The sequence below is a fragment of the Siniperca chuatsi genome, linkage group LG23 (assembly GCF_020085105.1).
Source record: "Siniperca chuatsi isolate FFG_IHB_CAS linkage group LG23, ASM2008510v1, whole genome shotgun sequence".
NCBI classification, from domain to species: Eukaryota; Metazoa; Chordata; class Actinopteri; order Centrarchiformes; family Sinipercidae; genus Siniperca; species Siniperca chuatsi.
In genome coordinates this window covers 2,207,357-2,235,000 of record NC_058064.1, presented here as the reverse complement: position 1 = coordinate 2,235,000, position 27,644 = coordinate 2,207,357, and the positions used below count along the sequence as shown (strand labels likewise).

At 40.8% G+C, this 27,644-nt stretch overlaps 2 protein-coding genes across 8 annotated transcripts in view; both read left to right on the top strand.

Moving 5' to 3' along the window:
* The window catches only part of grip1 (glutamate receptor interacting protein 1), a 78,462-nt gene extending 57,246 nt beyond the window's left edge, over positions 1 to 21,216 (top strand). For 5 of the 7 annotated variants that reach the window (XM_044185407.1, XM_044185404.1, XM_044185406.1 and 2 more), the window contains 15 exons: positions 215 to 401; positions 1,120 to 1,265; positions 3,737 to 3,817; positions 4,859 to 4,928; positions 5,300 to 5,445; positions 6,916 to 7,060; positions 8,829 to 8,968; positions 9,750 to 9,953; positions 10,070 to 10,223; positions 10,990 to 11,028; positions 11,311 to 11,422; positions 13,710 to 13,820; positions 13,996 to 14,112; positions 14,194 to 14,340; positions 15,424 to 21,216. In XM_044185407.1, coding sequence (XP_044041342.1) covers positions 215 to 401; positions 1,120 to 1,265; positions 3,737 to 3,817; positions 4,859 to 4,928; positions 5,300 to 5,445; positions 6,916 to 7,060; positions 8,829 to 8,968; positions 9,750 to 9,953; positions 10,070 to 10,223; positions 10,990 to 11,028; positions 11,311 to 11,422; positions 13,710 to 13,820; positions 13,996 to 14,112; positions 14,194 to 14,340; positions 15,424 to 15,723 — 2,099 coding nt within the window. In that variant the 3' untranslated portion in view covers positions 15,724 to 21,216. The remainder of the gene's footprint in view (positions 1 to 214; positions 402 to 1,119; positions 1,266 to 3,736; positions 3,818 to 4,858; positions 4,929 to 5,299; positions 5,446 to 6,915; positions 7,061 to 8,828; positions 8,969 to 9,749; positions 9,954 to 10,069; positions 10,224 to 10,989; positions 11,029 to 11,310; positions 11,423 to 13,709; positions 13,821 to 13,995; positions 14,113 to 14,193; positions 14,341 to 15,423) is intronic. The other 2 variants (XM_044185408.1, XM_044185403.1) reach the window with 1 other exon arrangement.
* A 2,254-nt stretch (positions 21,217 to 23,470) lies between these two features.
* On the top strand, positions 23,471 to 27,044 carry lsm8 (LSM8 homolog, U6 small nuclear RNA associated). The gene is made up of 5 exons (XM_044185415.1): positions 23,471 to 23,626; positions 23,837 to 24,085; positions 24,353 to 24,393; positions 25,614 to 25,741; positions 26,629 to 27,044. Exons 2-5 carry the CDS (start codon positions 24,055 to 24,057, stop codon positions 26,717 to 26,719), a joined length of 291 nt encoding a protein of 96 aa, XP_044041350.1. The 5' UTR covers positions 23,471 to 23,626; positions 23,837 to 24,054; the 3' UTR covers positions 26,720 to 27,044.
* Positions 27,045 to 27,644: the final 600 nt, after the last annotated feature.

Here is a 27,644-nt window from a genome sequence, read left to right as displayed (position 1 = left end):
CAAAACAAATTGTCTGAGGCGTTTCGTTAAGTTTGGTTTTATAACCAAACCAACATAAAACACGCTTGTCCAAAAAAGAAGAAAACAAAACAAAAGACTAAAAATTAAACCCAACGCGCGACCTGAACATGTAAAAACAAAAAAATATAAAATTAAATAAAATAACGTCTCGTTTTTTTTAAAACTCTATGTTTATTAACTGTCTGTCTGTCAGTGTCTCTTGCGTCCAGCACCGTGGGCCTCGCCGGTCAGGTCGTTCACACGGAAACCACGGAGGTGGCGTTGCTAGGCGACGGCATCATGGGGTTCGGCCTGCAGCTGCAGGGAGGAGTCTTCGCCACGGAAACGCTCTCCTCGCCGCCGCTCATCGCTTACATCGACCCCGACAGCCCGGCTGAGAGGTAATGATACTAAACATGATACTACTAATAATAATAATAATAATAATAATAATACACTTAATTTACTGTATATAGCGTCTTTCTTACACATAAAATGCAGCTTAGAGCTTTACAAAATAAAAAAGAAAAGACCAGTTTAAATATCAAAATATATTTAAAGAGGGAAGCAATATAAATAAAATAAAATAAATAAATAAATAATACATTTATAGTGACACAACAGATGTGGATCGTATGATGTGGAGTTAAAGACAGACTGTGTGTTTTAGATTAAAGTAATATATTAAAAGCAAACAATATAATTTATTTCTTTTATTATAGTTTAGTGGGTTTTTTTATTAATTTAATTGTATTTCATTTATTTTGTAGTAATTTTTATTTTGTATTTTATTCTATTTATTTTATTTTTGTTATATTCTATTTAATTTTCTGGGTATGTTTTAACTCTATTTTACTATTGTTTTCATTTTAATATACTTTTTTTTATTTTTTAAATCTATCCGTCCCGTAAGGTTCATGGTTCAGCTTTATTGTCATTTTTCCATTAAACAATGGAATTAAATTAAATATTTAAATTAGAACAAAATACAACAATAAAATGGAACAAAGTATATTAAAGCAGCACTAAAGGAAGAAATAGAAAGCAAAACTAAATTACATTTACAAACTCTAACCTCTGTGTGTGTGTGTGTGTGTGTGTGTGTGTGTGTGTGTGTAGGTGTGGTATCCTGCAGATCGGTGACAGGATTTTGTCAATAAACGGAGTTCCTACCGAAGACTCGACTCTGGAGGAAACCAATCAGCTGCTCAGAGACTCGTCCATCACCGCCCAGCTCACACTGGAGATCGAGTTCGACGTGGCCGGTACACTCTCTCTCTCTCACACACACACACACACACACACACACACACACACACACACACACACAGTTTATTTCCATTTATCTGTAAAGAAATATTCACACATCAGAAGCCCCTCTGTTCATTTTGCCTCCTGATTTTGTGCTTCGGGGGGAAAAGACACCGCGCGGACTCCGTGTCGCCGTCGGTGACGCAACACACCGACTCTCCTCGGTAAATCCAGCCGCTCGAACAGAGCCGCTCACTCTCCTGTCGGCCATTATTGCTCAGCTTCCTGCTCTCTCCACTTCAGAGCCGCCTGATCGCTCAGAAGCTGATTCTCTCGCTAAAATACTGTTCGTTGTCTGGGTTTATCTTCAGATGACACACTGGATAAAATTAGCACATTAATATTCCTTTATCAGACATCTAGAGGAAGATTTCGATGGTCACTCGTTCCAACACGACAGCCGACTGAAAGTAACGTTAGCGTTACAGCACTTGATAAAGTTACGTATGTTAGCTTTTAATAAATGTCGGCGTGCGTGTTTTCGTAGTTTGTTCCAGCTGTTTTGTTGCTGCTTCTTAACTAATTTTCAGCGGGATTTTAGATGAATTTAGTTCATAAATCTGTTACTTTTGTTCGTCCAAGAAGCAGTAACGTTAGCCGACATTACTGCAGAGACAGTGACGTTACTGAATGCAAGAGGCTGCGCGTCAGTACAACAGCTAAATCAACCGCTGAAGAAGAAATATATTTGAGCAGCGGAGGAAACGGTTTTGACCAGTCGGGAGCGTGTACGATTCCACGCATCTGTTTAATGAAACTTCATCACAACAGCACAACGACGTTCACATTATCGCTTCGTTTTTATTCAACACAAAGTTTCGTCAGAGTCGTTTTCAAAGTGTTACTTTTATTTAGTTTTAGTCTTGTGAAAAAAGGGTCGTCAACAAATATTTTGTGTCTTAGTTTTTGAGACAAATCAACAGTCTGGTGTCTGCGTTGTCCTGTTTTGGCTGCTTGACGGCCAGTCTGTGTTTAAGTCTGCTTCTCTGGCGTCTCACTGTCGTTTGTCATCCAGCTGGTATAAATAACCACCTACGCCTGAGCTGAACAAAACAACACAACATGTTGTCGCTGCTGACTCAGACACAGTGAATGAGTTGCTGTACCAGATATCGCAGGATACAGCTCAACTGACATAAGCAGCACTCGCATTGTACACTATATGACCAAAAGTATATGGACACCAGCCTGGTCACAGACCTGCACATGTCTCTCATCAGTTCAGTGATTAAAATACATCTGGTGTTGTGCTCATTGATGGAAAAACAACCGAGCAAATCAAAGCTTCGTAGGTGGATTTTTATAGCTGTATTCATGAAAAATATGCTACAAATTTCAATGGCAAATACCGAACAAGAGACAACAAGGTGGACAAATACGCCTCTCGCTACTGATTGGCTACGGCAAAAACAGACCAAAACAAAGTAAATCAGTTATATTCCACCTCTGGTTCCAAACAAAACAACGGCGTATTAGTCAGAGGTGGAGGAAGTACTCAGATCCTTTACTACAGTAAAAGTACTAATACCACACTGTGAAAATACTCGGGTTAAAGGCAAAAATCAGGAAAAAGCCCTTAAAGTATTAAAGCAGTGCAGCGTCCCTGTGGCTGCTGTGCTGTTATATATTCTATCATCAGGTTATTATTCCTCGTGCATTAATGTAAAGCAGGATGTTGCTGCTGCAGCTGGTGGAGCTGGAGCTCATGTTGAACCGGTTTGTATCGGACTGCAGCTGATGATGCTTTTCATTCTGGATCCATCTGCTGATTCTTTTCTCCATCGATCCATCGATCGATCGGTTTGGAAAACTGGTGAAAACGGTGAGAAACGGCGTCACGACGACCCAGAGCCCAAAGCGACGCCTTCACCGTGTCGTCGTGTCCGACCGACAGTCCAAAGCTCGACGTTATTAACAAACATCACAGTTATTACAGTCGTTCAGAGGAAAAGCAGCAGATCTGCACATCTGAGGAGCTGCAGCCAGGAAGGGATTTACAGGGAAAACGACACAAACATCAAAATAGCTGCCATCATATTTTATAAACTCTTCATATGTTTTGTGCAAAAATCCTAATCTGTAAAGTAACTAAAGCTGTCAGATAAATGTAGTGAAGTAAAAAGTGCAATATTTCCCTCTGAGACGTGGCGGAGTAAAAGTAGAAAGTGGCATGAAAAGTAAAGTACAAGTTGAGTAAAGTACCTCAAATTGAGTAAATGTACTTAGTTACATTCCAGCACTGGTATTAGTATTTTAGGATACTGTTTCTTCAGCACACTCTGACTACTGTAAGCAGCTGCCAGCCGACACCCAGAGGAAGTTATCACATCATTTAAATGTTTAACTACCTTACGTTTCAAACTTTGCGTTTCACAGCGAGGTGAAATAGCTGTTCACCGTCTCCGTCTGTCTTTGTGTCTCGCAGAGTCGGTCATCCCCAGTTCGGGAACGTTTCACGTGAAGCTCCCAAAGAAGCCGGGCGTGGAGCTGGGAATCACCATCAGCTGTAAGTAGAAGAGGAAATGATGCGTCTTCCCCCCATCTGTACGGTGCGGCATAAGAAAATCTGATTCAAAGCATTCAAGTGGATGGTTAAGAAAGAATTTCCATTCATAAATATATGTGAATACATTATAAAATAATTACAAATACACCAAAGATATAGTTTGGTTTCAAATTTGACAGAAATTATAGTTGTATTATTTTAACTTACATCATGAGCACACATCTGGAGAATGAAAGTTTTTTATCATTTTTTTTTTAATTAATAATTTAATCAAAATCACCTGGTTTGAATTCATTTTTCTTTTTAACATTTAATCAACATCCCGAGTAGCAGCGGAGTAAACAAACTAAACTATTCACCGTTTTCTGTGTGAAATCATCTCAGAATCAGAAAGACTTTATTGATCCCCGAAGGGAAACTCTTTGTTACAGCAGCTCGCCTTTACGTCAGTGCACACAGGAGAAAGTACTAGCAAAAAATATAATACACTATAAAACAGGTCAGAAAATACATTAAGTACCAGGTGGGTATAAGTATAAGATAAAATAAGTGTGAAGTACAAAGTGGGTTTACCAGTTGATGATGATAATACGGTATAATAATACAATGTAATAATATAAGTAATAAGCAGTGGTGCATGTACTGTCGAGTTCAGTGTAGCTTATTGAGATTATTAAGATATTGCACAGCAGTAATGGAGGTATGAATAATATCAATATCCATAAATAAGAAAAACTAACATAGGAAAACTAAATATTGCACAGGAGTATTAACACAGAATATTGCACAATTATTCAAGTATTGCAGAGATGTTAATGATCAATGTCCAGTAATAAGTAATAGTGCATGTCGAGTTAAATGTAGCCTATTAAGATTATAATGAGACGGTGGATATTGCACAGCAGTAATAGAGGTATGAATAAATATCAATATCAATAAATTGGAAAAACTAAATATTGCACCGGAGTATTAACACAGGATATTGCACAATTATTTCAAGTATGGCAGAGATGTATCTCTGAGCCGTCTGTCTGTCTGCAGCTCCGTCCAACAGGAAACCAAGTGATCCTCTGATCATCTCTGACATCAAGAAAGGCAGCGTCGCACACAGGTACACACACACACACACACACACACACACACACACACACACACACAGGTACACACACACACACACACACTACAGTATCTGATGGTAAAATAAACTTAAACAGTAGCGTGTCAGCTGTGTTGAAGCTCGGTCAGCTGTTTGTAGGTGGTTGGTTAATTAGGTTACACAGTCCAGGCCAGTGTGTGTGTGTGTGTGTGTGTGTTGTGTTTTGTAGGTCATGTGTTTTGGAGTGTGAAGCAGAAAATGTGAGTTAAAGCTTCTGTTGGCTAACCAGCAGGTAGCATCTGTTTTCTTTACAATAAGGGAACATTCGAGTATATCTGGGAGATTAAACTGCTAAATAACGCGTCTGTGGTCGCGTTTTATTTCAGGACGGGAACGTTGGAGCTGGGAGACAAGCTGCTGGCCATCGATAACATCCGGGTGGAGAACTGCTCCATGGAGGAAGCTGTTCAGATCCTCCAGCAGTGTGAGGAGCTCGTCAAACTGAAGATCCGAAAAGACGAAGACAACTCAGGTAGAAAGTCTTATGCCGGGTTCACGCTTCACGATATCAGCCCAATAATAGACGCAAGCCGATGGGAATGAAAATGGCCGTCGGTGCGGTTTTATCCCGTGTAGCAGTGAATCATAGTGGACGACTCACGACGTCCCGACAGAAAGACGAGCGTGCCCGAATTTCTTTTGCCTTCTCTCGCCGAGTACGACAAATTCCACGACGCGTCTTGTGACGTTGACCAACAGGAGCACAGAGCGCTCTTCACCCGTAAACGTGCGGAAGAGAAAGAGGAAGGATGTTGTTGGCGCTGGTGAAACAGAGGAAAGGTCACAGTCGTTTCTTTCTTTCTGTATCGGTATCACACACACCGCTTCGGACGCCATGTTTGTTTACATTCTTGAAGTCGGTCCCCTAGCACCTCCTTCCCGATGACATCACGGTCGCGGACCAACGAAGCTTCCGTTAAAGCTCCAGTGTGCAACGTTTAGGAGGAGCTGTTGGCAGAAATATAATATTCTGCCCTTAAGTATGTTTTCATTAGTGTTTAATCACCTGAAAATAAGAATCATCGTGTTTTCGTTACCTTAGAATCAGCCGTTTATATCTACAGTCGGAGCGGGTCCCCTTCCACGGAGTCCGCCATGTTGCACCGCCATGTTTCTACAGTAGCCCAGAACGGACAAACCAAACACCGGCTCTAGATAAGGCCTTTCGCCTGGAAGGGGAGGGCGAGGCGAGCGGTGTTCAAATGGTTGCAATCTGCAGTTTCACCGCTAGATGCCACTAAATCCTCCACACTGCTCCTTTTAAATAAATAAGAAGTCATTGGTATGTTGTATATTTTGGGCTGTAATGAAAGCTGCGTCCTCTAGGGGTCACTAATTAAACCAAAGTCGTTTTATTAGCTTCAGATTTAGATGTTCTGCACCTTTTCTTTCTCAGGAAAACCAGGGCTATTTGAAAAAAACATGTTATGTGAATAGTTGCATTTCATCATATGGAAGAGACACGAACTAATCAAATCCCTAGAATACATTCAAGGACCTTTCAGACCCTCTTATCAGTGAAGCCTTGAACGTCATCAGGCATCCCAAGGACCTCCTTAAGGACCTGTAGAATGTTTTCAAGGACGTCTAGAAACTAATCAAGGACCCTTAAGACCTCTTCATTATCAACTAGAACCTCCTGCAGTCCTTTATTAACATCAGGTTTTGCTTTCATTTTCAAGGTAGCTTCAAGGTTGGAAAAATAATCAGGCCATATATTTTCTTTTCGTCTTTGTTTACGCATTTCTATGGAAGCACCTTTCCATCAAATTGAAATATTCTAGACGCATCATTTTAAACATGTTTACTGATAATTCAGCCTGACATATTTGGTGTCCCTGGAAACTTTGGTAAATCCGTCCTTCCCATCACGCCGTCATCACGCTCAGTTACTCAGCATTCACCCGCTGCGTGTTGAATGAATCTTCATTGAACGTTTCAGATGAACAAGAGGTGTCGGGCAGCATCATCTACACGGTGGAGCTGCAGAGGTACGGAGGCCCGCTGGGAATCACCATCTCAGGCACAGAGGAGCCCTTCGACCCCATCATCATCTCCTCACTGAGCAAGGGAGGGCTGGCTGAGAGGTACATACACACTATTATTATTATTATTATTATTATTATTATTATTATTATTATTATTATATTACTCATAGTGTTAAATTACTCAATGTATATGTTCTTAAATTGTTTCTATAATCATTTAATAACCTCTGATATCAGGCGCAGATGTTACTCATGTTTTAACAGGTTTGTAACAACATAAATTACGTAATAACTTTTACAAACTTGCTCTAGTAAACAGGTAACTTTAAGGTGCCTCCTTTTTAAAGAGGGAGCGATAGACAACCAGTCAAACCAAAATGATGTAATGATTCTCTATGTTTTGTTCCCAACCTTCTTTCCTTCGCTTTTAACTGAGTTGAACTCACTTCTTCATTCTCTTGCTTTTACAAACAGTAACAAAAGCGAAGCAGATCTCAAAACAATTCAGAAATATCTCCAAAACAAGACGGTGTCGTCCCTCATTCGTCCAGGAGAGTTCCATCGTAGAAAAGGTTTCAGTCGTGGTCATCTGGACGCTGTTTTCAGAATCGAGACGTTTCGGCTCCCATCCGGAAGTCATTCTCAATTGTGAAAATGGTCTGAGAACTCAGAAATTTAAGCTACTCTGTGTTGCTTAGGCCCCGCCCTCAGGAAGGAGTCTACCTGAGTGTCTGCTGTTTACCCAGCCTAGTTTCACCTGAAACTGACCTTGGTCTGAGATTCAACTTGCCAACCGTTTACCACAGTGTATTAACACCTTGGTCAAGCCAATCACATGCTAATCGGGTACTTAACAGTGATGAGGGAGGTGCAGCCAGAAAACAATAGGCCTGATTACTGATCACTGGGCCATCGTGGAAACAATTAGGTCAGTTTCAGGTGAAACTAGGCAGGTTAATCAACAGATACTCAGGTAGACTCCTTCCTGAGGGCGGGGCTTAAGCAACACAGAGTAGCTTAAATTTCTAGTTCCCGTCCCATTTCTTCACAATTGAGAATGACTTCCGGATGGGAGCCGAAACGTCTTGATTCTGAAAACAGCGTCCAGACGACTACGACTGAAACCTTTTCTACGATGCAGAAATATATTAGATTTATTTTTGTTTTCTTTATTTTTTGCAAGGTGTTTTATTTTATTTTTTTAAACTTATTTTCAGTCTTTCATTTTTCTCATATATATATATATATATATATATATATATATATATATATATATATATATATCTTATATTTTAGCTTATAAATACTTTTAGATTAGAATATTTAATATTTTATCACAACTTATTTATATTACATTGTTGTACACATTGAATATAATACAAATCAAAACAACAACAAGACTCCTCACTGATATATTTTATACTTAAATAAACTTGTTTTCTGTAAAATGTTAGCTGTGTGGTTTTTCAATGACTGCAGGAATAAATAAACAGAGGCAGGTGGAGAATGTCGCCATCTGCTGCTGATTATAAATAATACTGTAATGTTATGATTTACTTTTATTTTCTATTTGACTTGACCTGTTAATTTTGTTTTTATTTTATAAATGTTTTCAGATTTGTTTAATTACTTGCATTTTTTATTTGCTTTTATTTGAAATGTATGCATTTCTATTTTTAATGTATTAGAAGCAAATACTATATCGCTGTTGCAATTCTACTTAACGCTCTGAGACGCTGTTTTAACTGATGTTTTATTGTTTTCTTTATAACGTTATCAGGTTTAATTTTGGCTGCAGGATGCCCTAACCCTGGCTGTATGTATATTTGTGTGTGTGTGTGTGTGTGTGTGTTGTTGTGTACTGTAGGACCGGTGCGATCCATGTAGGAGATCGTATTCTGGCGATCAACAGCAGCAGTCTGAAGGGGAAACCTCTGAGCGAAGCCATCAGTCTGCTGCAACAAGCAGGAGAGACGGTCACGCTGAAGATCAAGAAGCAGGGAGAACGTACGTATACACACTTATACACACACTCATCGACAGACATCAACATAATCAAACACTGACTGTACCGCATTATACAGAGAGGCGTTCCTGTTGTTTAGGCTACCCTCACTGATATAAATGGGGGTGAACAAAATAATAGAAACACCTGTCAGTGTAATGCAGTTCAGCAGCCGCACAAACTGCAGCCTGCAAAATGATCAGAAAGTTAAATCAACGCGTCTGAAACAGTTTCAGCAAAAACTGAACTTTATAACCTTCATGGAGGAGGATGTATTGCAGAACTGTTGTGTTAGACTGTGTTAGTTTTAGCTAGCTGTACCTAATAAACTGCCTACTGAGTGTATGTGCATAGAAATGATTTATTATTTTCATATAAGACAGAGGACATACCTCCCGTAACAGGTATGTCTTTGGTAACTTGTTCCACCATCTTGTCTCTAAAGACGTGAATGGACAAACTCCATGGATGTAATACGAGTCTGTATACTGTTCTTCATACAGCGAAAGGTTTTTATCTCATTCTGGTTTGTTTTGGCAACGTGCACGTCTGTCTCTCTGCCTGAACCCATCTTTTTTTTTTTACAGCGATGACACACATCTGAAAATATATATATAGTTTAACGAATATTAAATCTTTATTGAGCTTGAAAGTTATTTCTTAACCTTGAAAAAAGCAGTTTGTTGTGGCGGTTTAAACTTTAGACAAACAAACAAGTCAAGAATAAAATGGGATTCCCTTTGATTTTCGGTTAAGTAATAAGAACGCTTTATCTCCCTTCAGTGTCGAGCCCGAAGTCTTGTGTGATTGGTCCAGGCCTGGGGCCGGGGGCGGGGCTTGGCCAGGAGAACCAGGACGGGGAGGAGGAGCCTGTTGTCATGGTCGCACCTCTGTCAAGCCAGAGAGCGTTCAGCACGCTGCCGTCAGTCGACAGCGCTGTGGAGTCCTGGGATGGATCCAACATGGACAGCAGCTTCACCACCACAGGTAGGAAACTGACCTCTGACCTTTTGATCTTCACCTGCAAGTTTTAAGTCAAGACTGCTGCTAATGACCGTAGTAATAAAATATTTCTGTGTGTGTGTGTGTGTGTCTGCGTGTAGCTCCGCCATTTCAGTCGTCGCCGTACAGTTTCCACGAGTGGCGCAACGCCAAGACAACCAACAGCCAATTGTCGTCCTCCACTCGCCAGAGAGCCAATCCGCTGTCAGATCTGGGTCTGAGTGACGACGACTGGGACCGCCCACCTCTTGGAGGGTGAGAGAGACAAAGAGGGAGAGAATTAACAGTGAACCGAAGACATTAGAAAAACTGAAAACATGGTGTATAAAGAATACAACAATGGCCGGGGTAACAGTTACAACATCAACCAATATTCAAAAGGATGTGATATTTCTGAGAGAGACTGCAGCGGACAGGGATTTTAAACACTTAATAAAATCTGGGCAGGTAAAGGATTGATCCGATATAATCAGATAGTACATATACCAGGTCCGATTTATTAGATTGTGGAAGAGGAATCTAGAAGGAAAGCTGAATTTAACTTTATCAACAGAAATATGGAAGGACAGAAGCAGCAGTACTTGGAAAACTAAAGGTTCGTTATTTAGGATTTTTGGAAAATGTAATGTTTTTTTAGTCAAGCAAATTATTCTAATGAGGTTACATCGAGTTTGTGTGAGGAGGGAGCCGCCAGCCACACCCATGTGTTTGTTTCCTGCCCAGTTTTGCATCAATACCTGAAATAAGTGAAATCATGGATACCATATTTCAGATTAATTAATACTGCTCTAATAATGCTCTCTCAACAAACTGATACCTCTGTGGAATTATAAGAGTAGCCGCACTTAACAAAAAACAAAAAATAATTATAAATTTGTTTGATTTCTTGGGAAATAACTGTTCTAATTTCTACACTTCATAATTTCCCCCAACGTTAGCGTGTTAGCGCTCCTTATTCAAATCAGTGGGAGCTGCTAGCAGCGAGCTAACAGCAGTAACAGCAGTGTGTCTCTATCTGCAGAGCCTGTAATCTGCCCAGCGGTCTAATTACTGACAGCAGGTACCACACTGACCTTTGACCTTTAACCCCCCACACACACAGTCCTCTGTCACCCCTCTGACCTCACCTGGTGACCTTTGACCCCTGCCTCACTGACACATACACCTGTGGATGTGTATGTTGTCACTTCACACGTCCCTCACCTGTCGAATTAAAACACAACTCTCACCAGCATGACCTGTTCGTCACCAGCCTTCCTCTGTGTGTGTGTGTGTGTGTGTGTGTGTGAATCCATCAGGATGTTCTTCTCTCTGATTGGCTGACCTTTGACCTCTCCCCCAGGTTCACTGTGGGGCATGATGGGACAGAACCGGACCAGGAGGAGAACTTCTGGTCTCAGGCTCTGGAGGATCTGGAGACCTGCGGCCAGAGCGGCATCCTCAGAGAGCTGGAGGTGAGTAGTACTGTTAGTGTTATTAGACGTGCAGTAGCAGAATTATTGACGATAGTAGTATTTAGGAGTAGTAGTTTTAGGGATGGGTAGAATTATAAATTCTTTGATACTAGTACCGATACGATACCTGAGTTTCGATACCAGAACAAAACTTTTTTCTATACCTTATTTTGAGAAACATAAACATTTTGTTTTTCTACGAAAACAAAAAAAAGTTTCTTAAACGTCAAATTTCGTCTAAATACAAGCAGCCATACAAGAAATCAAAAATCAAAGAATGAGTAAACAAAATAGTTTAAATCAGTTTCACAATAAATAAAGATATTTCTCTGATAGCGATATCAGGGCAGTCGCTTTAAAAAAAAAAAAGTATTTTAAGCCTATCCTCAAACACACCGTAGCTGTGGTCACACTAAATGTTTGTTTCTGCGAGGAACGCGGCGCGACATATTCGCAGTCGCTTGCTTCTTGTGTTCAATCAGATTGACCTGTGACACACAATCAAGTCAATAACAAATTTCATTGATTTTGCCGATTATTGGTAAATATTACGTCACGATTCCTTTGAAAATTGGTAAATGATGACAGTGAGTTATCGCCTTACAGTAAGTGGTAGTTTAGTGGAACTAGCAGCAATAGTTTACATTCTTCTCATGCTGAAAGAGCTACATGTTTGTTGGAAATGCAGCCGTAAAATGGAGTAATTAAGCTGAAAAGGGAAATGACTGCTTCTCTTCCAGGAGTCTGGGAAGGAGACGCACCTCCTCAGTCTGGTATCCTCCTTCCTCTCCGCCACTAACTCTCCGCTCTGTAACTGGACTTTTAGCGTTGTGAAACATCAGACATGTTAGCTGTTTTTGAATGTGACTCTAACCGCACCCCAGCAGCAAGCTGCAGACCATGGTGACGTCGTTTGTGACATTTTAGTGACATCACCCAGCTTCTGACCAATCACGTGGCAGAGTCATGTTGCAACGGGCATGGCGGTTTGAGCAAGGCATGCTGGGAGAGCTTGTGCAAGGCCTGATGGGTAGTTTGTTTTTGCCAGTCATAAAGCAGATCTGTCAAGTCATGCATGCGTCTGATGAGTCCTTGATTCTGATTGGCTGAGAAGTGGGCATCTGTTGAGTGATGTGAGAGGACGGTCATGACATAGAAAGAGTAGATTCCTGATTCAAGAGTAGATTATTGTACTGAAACAATAGATTCTGTTAGTTGATCCCCTCGTTAGGAAGAACAGTACATCAGGTCAGTTGATCCTACTAGTTGAAACAACAGTAGATCCTCTCAATCAAACAAAGAGTAGCTCTTATCAGTAGATCATTTCACTAAATGTGTCAATAGAAACAGTAGTAGATCCTGAACAACACTCAGTCTAGTCAGTAGATCCTTTCAGTAGATCATGTCAGTAGATTCTGCTAATTACTCACAGTAGATCCTGTCAGTAAGTTGGTCGATAGAAACAGTAGTCAATCCTCTCACTCAAAACAACAGTAGATCCTTTCAGTAGATCCCGTAGGTAAATCTGTCAATAGAAACAACAATAGATCATGTCAGTAGATATTTTCAGTAAATCTGTCAATACCAACAGTAGTAGATCCTCTCGAGCAAAACAACAGTAGATCCTCTCAGTAGATCCCGTCAGCAAATCTGTCAACAGAGACAGTCATTGATCCTTACAGTAGTAGATTCTGTCAAAACAAACAACAGTAGATCATGTCAGTAGATTCTGCTATTAGAAACAACGCTGGAACAAGTCAGTAGATCCTGTCATTAAACAGCATTAGATTTAGTATGTTCTGTAAGTAGAAGCAGATCTACTGTTGTCTCTAGAAACAACAGTAGATCCTCTCAGTGGAAATGAGTGAGTAGATTCAGTAGAGTGGTCTTTACAAAAAAGCAGTAGACTCTATCTGTCGATCCTCTCCATAGAAACAACGGTAGATCACTGCAGTACCAGTAACTATCAAAAGATCATGTAGGGGGGATCTGGTCAACAGAAGTAACAATAGATCCCATCAGTGAGTACAAGAGTAGATCCTGTCAGTAGATCCTGTCCTCGGAAACAACGGTAGATCCTAGAAATAGAAAGTCAGAAACAGCAAAAAAAATCATCAGAAGAAGAAACAATAGAATCTGTTAGTAGAGACCTGTCCTGTCCTGGTGCGATGATGGCAGCTGGGGTCAAAGGTCAGACTCCCAGGATGCATCTGACCTTAATGTTTTTGATTACATCCAACTGGCTGTTTTTGACTGTGATTGGATGTTTTTGATTGGCTGTCTCCAGGCAACCATCATGTCAGGCTCCAGCCTCAGTCTGAACCATGACCCCACCCCCCTGCGCAGCACGCTGGGCCGCCAGGCGAGCTTCCAGGAACGAAGCAACTCCAGACCACAGGTAACCAGGGCTGACCTGTGACCTCTGACCTCTGACCCAACACTTTGACTGTTACCTGACCTAACAAGTGACTGTCAACACTTGACTACCTGTGTTCTGTTACGTCACATCTCAAAAGTGAGTGTTTGTACCTTTTAACGTTTTTTAGTTTAATTATTCCTGCGCCTTTCCTCAGGTGACAGCTCGGTCCAACACCTTGCCGTCTGACCCCCAGCGCCGAGCCTTTGCCATGAGGAAGATGAGGCAGGAAGTCAATGAGATCCTAAACCAGAACCCTGTGGAACTCCACAAGGTGACCTTTGACACCACTCTTCAAAGTGACTGGACATTAACGTACTTGTGATCCTAACAGAGTGTGTGTCTGTGTTTGTAGCTGACTCTAGAGAAGGCCTCAGATCTGGAGGATTTTGGTTTCAGTGTTTCTGACGGTTTGTTGGACCGCGGCGTCTACGTTAGCAACATCCGACCGGGAGGCCCGGCAGAGCGTGGCGGCCTCCGAGCCTACGACCGAATACTACAGGTACAAAAACACGAGTATCTACAGCCACGCTGGCACCTCTGTGAGGATGTACTCAGCCACTGCGGTGCTTTGCGGTAAATGCTAAAATGTTCACAATGATAATGCTACCATGGTGATGTTAAGCAGGTATAATGTTCACCATCTTAGTTTAGAATGTGAGCATGGTAGTGTACAAGGTACAAGGTAATTTGTTTATCATTATACAACACAAGGCTGTACAATGAAATTAAGTTAGTCCCTTCATGCTACACACATACAATATATATATCCTACAGTTATATACGTACACCCAGGAAATAATTCAGTGCATTTTTTGAATTTGAGTCTGGGGGAATGCAAGACAGCAGCAACAAGACAGTGAAGATAATAATATGATTATTATCTTCACATAAAATGTTCGACATCTGGATACAGTGTCCATCCGCTTTGAGTGCTTGATCTGGCCGGGTGGATCGTCTCAAGATCCGCTGCGCTTTAATCCAAACCCTGGCTTCCTTTTCCGATGAATAGGTAACTCGTGTTTCAGCAATAAAGCCCGTAAAAAAAAAAAAAAAAAGATAACAGATAAAAACAGAAATGTAGCGGAGAATAAAAGGAGCTAACCTACGGGCCGCAGCATCTACATGCGCAGCCATAGTGAAAATCTCCTCCAGTCGATTTGAACAATTTTGGATTAGCCGAAAAAATAACAATTTAAAACAAAAATGTAGCAAGTGTGAAGGAGCTACGAGCTGCTGCATCTCCATGCGCAGATGCATATGCCATAATTTACTTGCTAATTAGCAGTAAACACAAAGTACAGCTGAGGCTGATGGGAATGTAATTAGTTGTGAAGTATGGGACACATTTCGATCTGATGATGCTGCTAGACAAAAAGGGATCGCTAAAGTTATTACAGTCCATCCGGTAGTGGTGGACTGACTGAGCAGCTGGCATCTACAGTCACGCCGCTAGCATGGCTAATAAAAAAGACACTAGCCCCTTTAAAAACACACCTCTTGGGCACACTCCCTAAATCCCTCAACAACAGAGGATGTTGGTCTCCCTCCACATTAAACTTAATATGCGTTTTATGTCTTCCAGATTAACCATGTGCGGACCAGGGACTTTGACTGCTGCCTCGTCGTTCCGCTGATCGCAGAGTCTCCAAACCACCTGGAGCTTGTCATCAGCCGAAACCCCACCTCCTCCTCCCTGCTGGCCAATCACACTGACGGAACCAACAACAGCAGCCACTCCCCTCAGCCAATCGGCAGCGAGCTGGGACCGTCGGAGCTCTCCATTGGACAGGGAGAGGATGGTGGTCCGATCAAGTGGAGCAAACCGGGAGACGGGCTGGGGGCGGGGCTTGGGGTGGGGCAGGTGGATAATAAATCCTTATAGCAGACAAAAACTGGATGAAACTGGATTAAACCGGTTCTGACCAGATTGGACTTGAGAGGTCAACAAGAACAATACAACAAAGTTGAATTAAACTGGTTTAGACCCATCCAACTGGTTCAGAATGGACCCCCCATGGTGCTACACACCCTCTGGATAAACTTTGACCCTTGACCACTAAAGTTTGACCTTTGAACTGCTAAAGCAGCCTGAAAGCACACTGATGGACTGGAGCAACTCCTCACCTTTCACCTGAACCAGTTCTGCATACTGGTCCTACTGGTGTCACTGGAACCAGAACTATGACTACTGATCTTACTGGAATCACTGGAGCTACTGGTCTAACTGGTCCAAGATTAATGGGTACTGGTTCTACTAGCCCGGAGCCATGGTTACTGATTCTACTGAAACCAGAGCCACAGCCAGTGGTTTTACTGGTCTAAGATTAATGATTACTGGTTCAACAAGCTTAGAACTAGGGCTTCTGCTCCTACTGAAGCCAGAGCCATGGCCAGTGGTTCAAGACATGTGGGTTCTGGTCTTAGTGGTTTGAGAATCATGGCTACTGAATCCACTGAAGCCAGAGCCATAGCCAGTTGTCTTACTGGCTCAAGACACATGGGCTCTGGTCTTAGTGGCTACAGAACCATGATCCTACTGAAGCCACAGCTAACGGTCTTACTGGTCCAAGACACATGGGTTCCGGTCTTAATGGTGACAGAACACTGGTTAAACTGAAGCCTGAGCCACAGCCAGTGGTCTTACTGGTCCAAGATTCTTGTTCTTGATCTTAGTGGTCACAGAATCATGGGTACTAAACCAGAGCCATGACCACTGCTTCTACAAGTCCAGAACTCTGGCTCCTGGTCCATCTGGTCTTACTAGAACCATAACTGTGGCTTCTGGTTGTACTGGCCAAGAACCACCGCAGCACAAAGACTGATGGGACTCCAGAATCTAGAACCTGATGAAGGACAGACAGGTTGCCAAGGAGACTAGGGATGCTCCGATTAGGCTGAGTCTAGGGCTGATGTCATTGAGATCATCCAAACCAGTACTGATTACTGACTGGTTTCTGTTTTTAAACATTTTAAAGAAAGCCTGCTGAATAAGAAACCCTGTTAAAACCCACCACTTAAAGTCCAAAATATTAGTATATTATGCTGCCACTTGCTTCAACAGTTACAAGAGGCAACTCCTCATCCCCTGTACGTCTGAATGATCACAAAGGAGCTTGAGAGTTCCAGTTCATCAGTCCAGTCCATTTCGACAGTGAAGTCTGGGGTATGCTTGAAATACTATAACTGTTACAAATGGTCGCACTTGATGTCAGAAAGGTGTTGGGAAGGAAGTTTCAGACACTGTCCGACAATCTGACAAGCACTTTGTTTGAAGCATACTATTGCTTTAACGCTGCCCTACACTTGATTTGTCTCCTGTCTCGCGGTTGCCAAATTGTGTGAGAAGCTGCGCAGCAAGAAGGGAAAAGGGGTATGGATCCCACCAGGGTTATGGGTAGAAGTACCCTTATTGGCCCAGAAGGTTGGCATAAGATTAAAGATGGTTATGGTTAAGTGCAAGTCTCGAGATGGTAAAGTTGAAAATGGTTGTTTAAGTTTAAAATCAGACATGGTTGGGGTTAGGTGTGGATTTGGTGTAGTTCCGGTTAGAATAAGAATCTAGAAGGATGGGATCCTTAAGACCACAACAAGATGCAGATGCTCGAATTTGACCCTGACATGCTGGGTAATCCTACAGATTTACGAAACTCTGAGACATCCAAAATATGAAAGAACTCCAAAAGTCCATTAGAAAAGAACTCCATAATTCTCCATTAGCTCGTAGCATGCTAAGACTAGCACCAAAGACGCTGCATTTGGGGTCCTAGCGTGGTCAAGAGCAATGCCTGGAGTTCGTGTTAGTAATGGGTGGACGATACCAATACGTTCGTAGGAGCTCGCGTCAAATGACAACTGCTTTGTGCTTAAGAAAGCATTTTGTTGTTTTCACGGTTCTGAAAGTTTTGGCGCTAGCCATATGATGCTCGAGTTACACAAAACACTGCAACTGTTAACACCCAGCCTTTTGTAGAGTTTTCTTACACGTGCGTTGGATTGAAACAATAAAATTAGCGAGTAGTTGCGGCGCTTTGGTTCCCGGTCGTGAATGGCTGCTGCAGTTTCTGCAAATGCCCGGATGTCACTGTTTAATGCCCCGAAGCTGCAGATCTTCAGATCACCAACAGGAAGAAAACCCCAAAGATTAAGATCCTTTATCCTCACAAAATTTCCTGTAGAGTTACTTGGACAAACTAAACTATGTGACCAATAAAGGTCCCCAAAGGCAGCACGGCTAAGGTTTAGATTAGACGAACAGAACTGTTTGATTAGGTGGTGGAGTTCAGAGAGGTTTATCCGAGTATGTGTGGTGGATACAAGGGCTGGGTATCAAACCTCTGTGCTGTTTTGTTGCCAACCAAAATATGTATGTAGCACAGAGTATCGAAAACCGTCGAGCCCCAAGAGATAGCACTGACTGCGTCGTCAAATTTATAATCTGGCTTGCTTCGTCTTTGGTCAAATAATTCCTAATTTAAATCAAAACCGCTGAGGTTCAAAGTTGAAAACAGTTTAACAATCTGGTCCCACAAGGTCCCTTTAGTAGCTGTTCTGGAGCTACAAAATAATTTGCTTTCTAAACTGCTGTTTCGAAGAATAAACTCTTAGCCTCGAATTTTAAGTCAGCCTGAACGAAAAGTCTTTCAATTACATCTACAGTTACAAGACAACTCGGCAGACTCCGTCTGCTAAGGAAGATCATGTGATATGATCGAAAACTACTAAATGGACCTTGTGATGAGATTGTTTTCTCAACAAAATTTTGGCAAATTTAAACTGGAATTTGGTAGAAAAGATGTTAATATTTCTCAAAGTAAGTGTTGTTTTTGGCATCAGTATCGACAAATGTGAAACGATACCCGGCACTAGTGGTGGAAAACAAGCAGCCACGATGGACTTGGCGACGAAAACACCGTGCGAGTTTTTTTTTTTTATTATCAATCAATTTTAAGAAACCAATCGAATAATTTCCAATAATTATCAGACGATCGGAGCATCCCTAATGAAACGGACGGAAAGACAGAGGGTTTACTGTTAAGATTTTAGTTCTGTGCCATGAACAAGCTGCAGACTGGAAGAGTAATAATAATCATGATGATGATGATGATGATGATGACACTGAGCAGTTCAATAAGAATCTTTTTCTACTGTTTACACCTGTTGGACTGGCCACACTGTGTGTATGTATGTGCGTGTGTCTGTGTGTTTGTATGTTATGTGTGTGTGTGTTAAACACAAGGCCAGTAAAGCCCCTCCCACCTCAATTCCTAGTCTTGGCTTTGCCCCCCAACACACACACACACACACACTTCTTCCCTCGACCAATAGACAGCCAGGACGACAGACGGACAGCTGAGAGATTCAGCTGATTGGCTGGAACCAATCAGAAAAATAGCAACCTTCCCTGCCTGTCTGTGATTGGTTCTCCCCGACACACAAACTGACCAATCAGCTCCCAGGAAGAAGCCAAGCATGCCCCCACCCCGACTTCCCTGCCCCCAGTAACAGTGACCTATTATGCTAATCGATCGGTGTGTTTTTTGATTGACTGTTGTCAGTTTGTTTGTTTGTTTGTTTGTTTGTTTCCATGGCGACTGAACCTGAAAATATGTAAAATAGATTAAAAAATGGTTTCAGTCCCGTCGCTGTTCACATCGAAACCCCGAAAACCTTCACCTCATAACCACGAAAACAACGATGTTACACGAGAAAAAAAATCCTGATAAAACAGGCAACCTGTGACAGTAAATACCTGTGTGTGTGTGCGTGTGCGTGTGCGTGTGCACTCGTGTGTGTGTGTGTGTTTATTTTGGAGTGATGTCAGCATCTTCCTGCTGCTCATCTCAGTCTGAACTCACTATTTAAACTGGCCAATCAGAACCCTCCCTCAGCACCAACCACCAGTAGAAACCCTCCCCGAGTTTAACAATCAATAGCTCTCTGCTAAAGTTCCTGTGCTTTGGACTGGAGAGCTGTGATTGGCTGTGACCGTGGATCGTTGTGATTGGCTGTTCGACTCCGTCCCAAACTTTTTTTAACTGTGATGTTTTGAATCTGAAGTACAGTGCTAGCATGTGGCTAGCAGACACCAAGCACAGGGTTAGCATAAGCCTAACATGTGGCTACCATAGGGTTAACACACACACAGCACAAGGCTAATGCTAGCTATGGTTACCATCTAGAAAACGTGTTTACCATCTGGTAAGTGTTCGGTTAGCACATGGCTAAAACAGCTAATATATGGTTAGAACACAGCTAACAAAAGGCTGCCATCTAGCCAACATATCTAGATGTTAGCAAATGGCTAGCCCAGGGTCAACGCCTGGTTAACACAGCCAGTGTATGGTTAGCACACACCTAGCACAAGGCTAACATAGGGCTAACAGAGCTATGTGTTAGCACATGGTTAGGACAGAGCTGACACCTGGCAAACACAGGTAGTATATGGTTAGCACACACCTATAACAAGGCTTACACAAGCCAATATTTGGTTAGCACACAGCTAACTCAGGGCTAGCATCTAGGTGTTAGCATAGGGTTAACACCTGGCTAACCAAAATGGTATATTGTTAGTGCAAGGCTAACACACGGTAAACATAGCTATAACACGCAGCTAAAACAAGGCTTACATGGCTAGTATGTGGTTAGCACAGACCTGGAACACGGCTAAGACAGAGCTAACATTCGGTTTAGCTCACAGATAACACGGGCTTTCTACTAGTATTCAGTTAGCACACAGCTAGTATTCAGTTAGCACATGGTTAGCCTTCACCATTTTATGGCTAACATTACACAAACACAAAAGCTCAAATTCCTGTTGGTAGTGGTAACCAGAAACGGAGCCATTAGCGCTGTTTTAGCGCATTTTAACGCTCAGCCGAGACAAAATGTTCCACCAATGGGGAAAAAGCCACAGAGCTGAGGGGCGTGGCTTCAGGAGGGTTTGACGAGTGAGATCTAAAGCCATACACACTGTGTTTGTGCGCATGTATTAACTGTGTGTGAGAGTTTGTGTGTGTGTGAGTGTATAACATTGCAGGGATTTGCACTCTAGTGATTCAGCTCAGCAAGATGTCCGCCCACACACACACTCACACACTCACTCACTCACTCACTCACACACACACACACACACACACACGCATTGCACTGCCATTTGAAATAGTGGGTCAGATTAGTTTCCATGTAGCTTCACCAACCAACCAAACTGTATTTTTCTTTAAAGGAACAGGGATGTTGTAAAGTATTTTTGTACAAATTTAATACTTTGGTAGCATGACGTTCCTGGTGTTTGTCCTGTCGGGCTCCACTGCTCTCCTCCACCCCCCCTTTGTATGGACGACTACTGAGCAACAATAAAGATGAAGACCTGCTGGGAGGACTGGACTCCATGTTTGTTTTTAAAATAACACACAACATAATATTTTTTTTATATGGCAAGAAATGTACTGAGGAAAAAGAAACACTAACAGCAAATATATGATTTTTATAACTTGAAAAGTACACTTCACTGGAAGTTAGTGTCAAGAACAACTATAAACAACACAAACACGACTAATATATACTAAATTTGATATAAGAAAAACAAATCTTTAATATACAAATTGCCTATAAAACTTTTACCAGAACTACAGTATAATAAATTATACTCAGTAAAAGTATACTCAGCTATACATGTTAAACAAAGTAGTGTTGTGTGAGCAAGTCCTTGTTACAAAAATTTAATATATATTTTTTGCAATTTATTGTTATCGGTTGAAATATACTGTATATACGCAGGTAAATATGTGATTAGCTAAAATCGGGCGGCAGCGAATGAATCGGTCGAGCTGTAATACAAATACACAAGATGGCATCTAGAATTGGGAAATATGACATTATCGTATTGTTTTTTAGAAGTATTTTATTTAAATTTATTTATGCCGAACATATCTGGTTATTTTATCCAATACACGATTTCTCAATTAGACTTGGAGATAAATTTACTATATAGTGATATTTATCAAAATATAAAATTACATATACCAATACAAATGATTTTATCCACATTCTCTACACCTAATGCTAACATACATCTGTGTATAACACGATCAAGTCACGGTTTAATACTGATATGATTGTCTGGTAGAAACATAAAGGTGAAAGTGACGATATCTGGACTGTGGGAACATCAACTACAGTGAAAAACTAAATTAGCAGATTTCTTTCAACTTGTAATACAAAACAAAGATGGTAGCTGGCATTTCCTTGTTCAATTTGTACAACATGAAGTTGTTTAAAAGTTTTATTTTTATTATATTTTGTCATATTTGTCTATTTTTACATTACTTTAAATTATTTTGAATATTTATACACAGTAGCCCATTTATATTTGTCTTGTGTCGTTCAAATCAAGCAAGTATTCAGATCTTTAACTTAGGTAAAAGTAGTAATACCACAATGTAGATATACTTTACAAGTAAAAGTACAAAAAGCATCAAAATATACTTAAAGTAAAAGTTATCATTATGCAGAACTGCCCATTATAGAATAATGTATATTGGATTATTATTATTATTGATGCATTAATGTGTTCATCACTTTAATGTGGTAAAAAAATAAAATAAAAGTGGATCTAATTTTATTTATCTTTATTACGGATTAATAAAGTTTGATTTTAACTCAACCTATAATAATAATACATCATATAATTTATTTGTTGATTATATTTTGTAGGCTATAGAGCTCAACACTGAAAATGCCATTAATATTCCGAATAGAGGACTTTGATTATTAGGCATAATGTCGTAACCATCCAAGGTGGCTCGCCACGAGCTATGAGAGTCTGTGTGAAATCATCTTTGTTTTAAGAAAAACACGTTTTATTCGTGATCGCGTGGAGAAGCACTACAATACCCACAATCTTAAAGTGTTACAGCGACGTCTCTGGTTGGTGGAGCTAGCTGTTACCATGGAAATGTTTACCGCACTCGTGAACGGGAAACCCGCTAATGGCTAGCTTTAAAAAAAATAATAATAATAATTTACACACTTTTATAACAGGTTTAGCTACTGAGTTACTGCTACCACCGAACTCGACGTTCGTTTACGTTACGTTTACCACAGAGCAGCCATGATTTTCCTGTTTTTTTTTACAACACTATATTAACGACAAAGTAAGTAAATTCAAGAGGATTGGATTGGAAGATTGGAAGTTGTTGGAAAGGTATCATTTGCAATGGTTTATGGGATCCGTAGTTCCTTCACTTTTAAAATAATTATGTAGCCTTATACCTTTTGCCTTTTTTTTCCATTTTCCAGGCTTAAAACTCTTTATATAAGGATTTTCTGAAACGTCAGTGGAGTGAATGAATGGGAAATTCACTTCTGGAACTGGAGCCGTTAAAAAAAGTGGGGCACTGTTGAGCTCTATTATTAATCTGAATTGGAAAAGTAAATAAAGTTTTTTAAATAGATGTTGTGAAGTAAAACGTAGTGCAGCAGAAGTAAAAAGTGGCATAACATGGAAATACTCAAGTAAGGTACCTAAAAATTATACTTCAGTACAGTACTACAGAACTTGAGTAAATGTATTTAGTTACTTTACACCAGCGATGCTTTTCACCACTGAGGAAATGTGATGTGATTTCCGGTCGCCATCTTTGTTTGGATTGGGGGAATAGAGTCAAAACCGGTCACAACTTGGAAAACAGCTTGAAAATCTTGTTTAAAGTGCAGCAGACTGATGTTTTTACTTCCTGGTGGTTAGAAGAGTCTTTGAGGATTATGGAAATACCTTCAAAACAGCTGTAAGTGTTAAACGACCTGCTTTATTTTTCAATGACAGTCAGAAAATCTGATTCTGGGTTTTAAGTGTAATAACATGAGTCGCACAAACCGGGGCGACATTTTACTTATTTTAATTATTATGTGAATACAAATAATAACTATTACTGCATTAGTGTCATTATGTTTAGCGAAAGTAATGTTTGTTAAATGGATTAAATCCCCGTTTAAAGTGAACCCGGATGTGACGTTCCCGCTCGGCGCTCTGCTCTCCTGCCTGCGTGCTCGGTGAATCGCGGGTGGATTAGCTCGGTCTGTTCTCCGGTGTGTTGTCGCTGTTAGCTTAGCACCTGCTGCTGTTTTTCCGTCACGTTTCTGCGCACCAGCTAACCGGTGGAAGTATTAACCGACCTCTCAGCTGGATAAATAAACGCCGAGCCCGGCAGGAAGCATGTCCACCGCCCTGGAGAGCTACATTAACCGTATCCTGCTGCTGCGCTAGCTGGCTAACATGCTAACTGCCCCCGTCTGAATGAATGAATGCTAGTTAGCTTAGCGTCCAAGCTAGGAGCGATACTTGTTTAGTTATTTATGAACGTGCAGCAGTGTAGCTTCTCTGTTTAGGAGTGCAGGAGTGCAGTTAGTTGTGTGTTAAAACGGTGCAGTTGGTTATTTTTGTTTAATAATGTTAATTTTAATGAGTTTTTAGTCCAGAAGTGTGTTGTTTCTTTTAACTCGGTGTGATTCAGGTACTGTGGCCATCGTCACCTCGGACGGCAGGATGATTGTGGTGAGTTTAATTAATCTTTAACTACCTGTGTGTGTGTGTTTGTACTGGAATGATTAGTCAATAACTTAATTGGTTGATCAGCTGTATAATAATGCATGATAGTGTTGCTATTGATTCCTCTTGGAACTAAAAATAGACATTTTGCTTTGTTTTAACTGGTCACTTTAGCCTGAATGCTTGTAGTTAAAACGTGTCTTTGTTTTTCTCATTAGAATAAACACATTTGATTATTTTTGGGGTCAAACTTGAGTGACACGAGAAGTATTTACGTACATTTTTAATGCCTTGGCTCTGGTTTTACTTACTCTCCATCCATTCACAATTTATTCCATAAAGAGAAGTATTCAAATCCTTTTATTAAGTAAAAGTAATAAGTTTGTGCATTAAATCTTTCCTAAGTTCTTAGTAACTACTAGCTAGTTTCAAACTCAGCGGTGGAAGAAGTATTCAGAGCCTTTACTTCAGTAAAAGTACTAACATCACACTGTGAAAATACTCCACTGCAAGTAAAAGTCCTGCATTCAAAACCTTACAGTGTTTATTATATCTGATGTTTCTGGATTCATATTCCTGCTGCATTCATGTGTGTGTTGCATTTTACTGCTGCAGATGTTTCAGGTTGAGCTCATTTTAACTGCTTTATATCCTGTTGGGTAGTTTAACCTGCAGCAATGCATCATGGTCTATAAGATCATCACGGGTTTGCAGCGTCGCTGTCCTGTGAGAACCACGTATCTCTAAAAAGTCTCCCCGAGCTCAGAGAAACAGCCTGTTTTCAGCTCTGTGACGATGCGTTTTCCAGCTGATCCGAGGGGGGGTTAAAGAGTTTATTCAGCTTCAGGAGGAGGAGAGTTTCCTCAGCACATGAAGGAAACTCTTCATCCTTCAGCTCGTCACTAACACCTGGAGATACGAGGTTTTCACCGGACAGGAAGTAACTAGTGACTGAAGCCGTCAGATAAATGTAGTGAAGTAAAAAGTCCAATATTTCCTCTGAGATGTGGCGGAGTAGAAGCAGAAAGTTGCATGAAATTGAAATACTCAAAGTACAAGTACCTCGATTTTTGTACTTGAGTAAATACTTTGTTTCATTCCACCGCTAATTATTTATTGTCATTCGAGTATTTGAAGTCACCCGTTAACAGGAAACAGGTCGATCCAAAACACTGTGTGTGTGTGTGTGTGTGTGTGTGTGTGTGTGTGTGTGTGTGTGTGTTCAGGGCACTCTGAAGGGCTTCGATCAGACCATCAACCTGATCCTGGATGAGAGTCACGAGCGGGTGTTCAGCTCCAGTCAGGGGGTGGAGCAGGTGGTGCTGGGACTCTACATCGTCAGAGGAGACAACGTGTGAGTGACCTTTGACCTTTCACCTGCTAATAATCATTAACGTATCCGCTTTATTTCAGTATCAGATAGAACAATGGTAGAAATATATTGAACACATAATACAGGCAGTGCTGGAGGAAGTACTCAGATCCGTTACTGCGGTGAAACATCACAGTTATTACAGTCGCCTTCAGCGTGTCGTCGTGTCCGACCGACAGTCCAAAGCTCGACGTTATTAACAAACATCACAGTTATTACAGTCGCCTTCAGCGTGTCGTCGTGTCCGACCGACAGTCCAAAGCTCGACGTTATTAACAAACATCACAGTTATTACAGTCGTTCAGAGGAAAAGCAGCAGATCTGCACATCTGAGGAGCTGCAGCCAGGAAGGGATTTACAGGAGAAACGACTTCAAACATCAAAAGTTGCCAATTAATTTTCTAATCAATTAACCCTTTCAGCTGTACTTGTATGAACTGTTGGGGAGTTTAATTTATAATAAACATCATATTTTATAAACTCTTCATATGTTTTGTGGAAAAATCCTAATCTCTAAAGTAACTAAAGCTGTGAAGATAAATGTAGTGAAGTAAAAAGTGCAGTATTTCCCTCTGAGACGTGGCGGAGCAGAAAGTAGAAAGTAGCATGAGATTAAAATACTGAAGTAAAGTACTTCAGTATTTATAAATACCTCAACAGTACAGTACCTGAGTAAATGTACTTAGTTCCCCCAGTGATTGTAGGGATCCTACAGAAGATGTAACTCAGAGAAACACTGTCAAGAAAATAGAAATGTTGACGATATTTTATCAAGTAACACTTTTAATATTAAGAATAATTTAGAAAATAATCAGCAGTAATGAAAATATTCTGTTTGATGTTTAACTGATATCTTTAATGGATTTCAGGGCCGTGATCGGGGAGATCGACGAGGAGACGGACTCCACTCTGGATTTAGGAAACATCAGAGCCGAGCCGCTCAACTCTGTCGTCCACTGACCTCCGACCTCCGACCCCTCGGTCTCTGTCTCCGTGGCAACAGATGACAGCGTGACCGAGGACAGCACGAGGATCCTGTTTTCAGACGCAGGTTCTCGGAGTTATCCGGATCCGCTGAGACCGACTGATGTTAAATAATAATGGATCCAGAAAACTCCGCGGCCCTTCTTCCACTAACGGACTCCCGCGCGCCATTTTTCTGTTTGTGTTTTTTTTTATAAATAAAGTTGTGAATTGCTCGAGTTGTTAGATGAACTTTTTTATGCTTGGAGTCTGTTTTTTGTCAGATTGAGATTGTTTGTTTAATAAAGTTTCATTTCTCATATTTCGACGAAACCTCCGTGTTTGTTTACGATCTTTTACTTGAGTAAAAGTAGAAATACAAAAGTATTTGCGTGAAAATATACTTAAAGTAGTAAAAGTACTCATTATGCAGAATGTTCGTCACTTTAATGAAGGTGGAGCTGATTTTATTTACTTTACATGCTGCTGGGTAGCTTAATCTGTAATAATATAAAATAATTTATTAGTTCTATTGTGTATTAACACAATATTAATTATTATTATTAATGTTAATATATCCCACATGAAGGTTCACATGAGAGCGTGTTACTGTTTGTTTCTGGTGATCAATAAAATAATGTTTATAATTACTCCATAAACTATATAACTGGAATTTACGCAGATAACCGAGCTGACACGAGTCTGGATTTATTTATTTATTTTTTAAATTCACCTGGGACTGTTGTCATAGCAACAAGCCCTTAAACCCAAAGCTAAAAGTGCAGCTTATCGACAGGTAGATGGATCGCCACCAAGAAGTTTAAAACACAAACACTTAAAATGAGACTCACGTCCGTGAATCTGCTGCCTCGGCGCGTTAAAGTCGATGATTAAACAGGTTTTTTTTTAAAAAAAGAAAAGA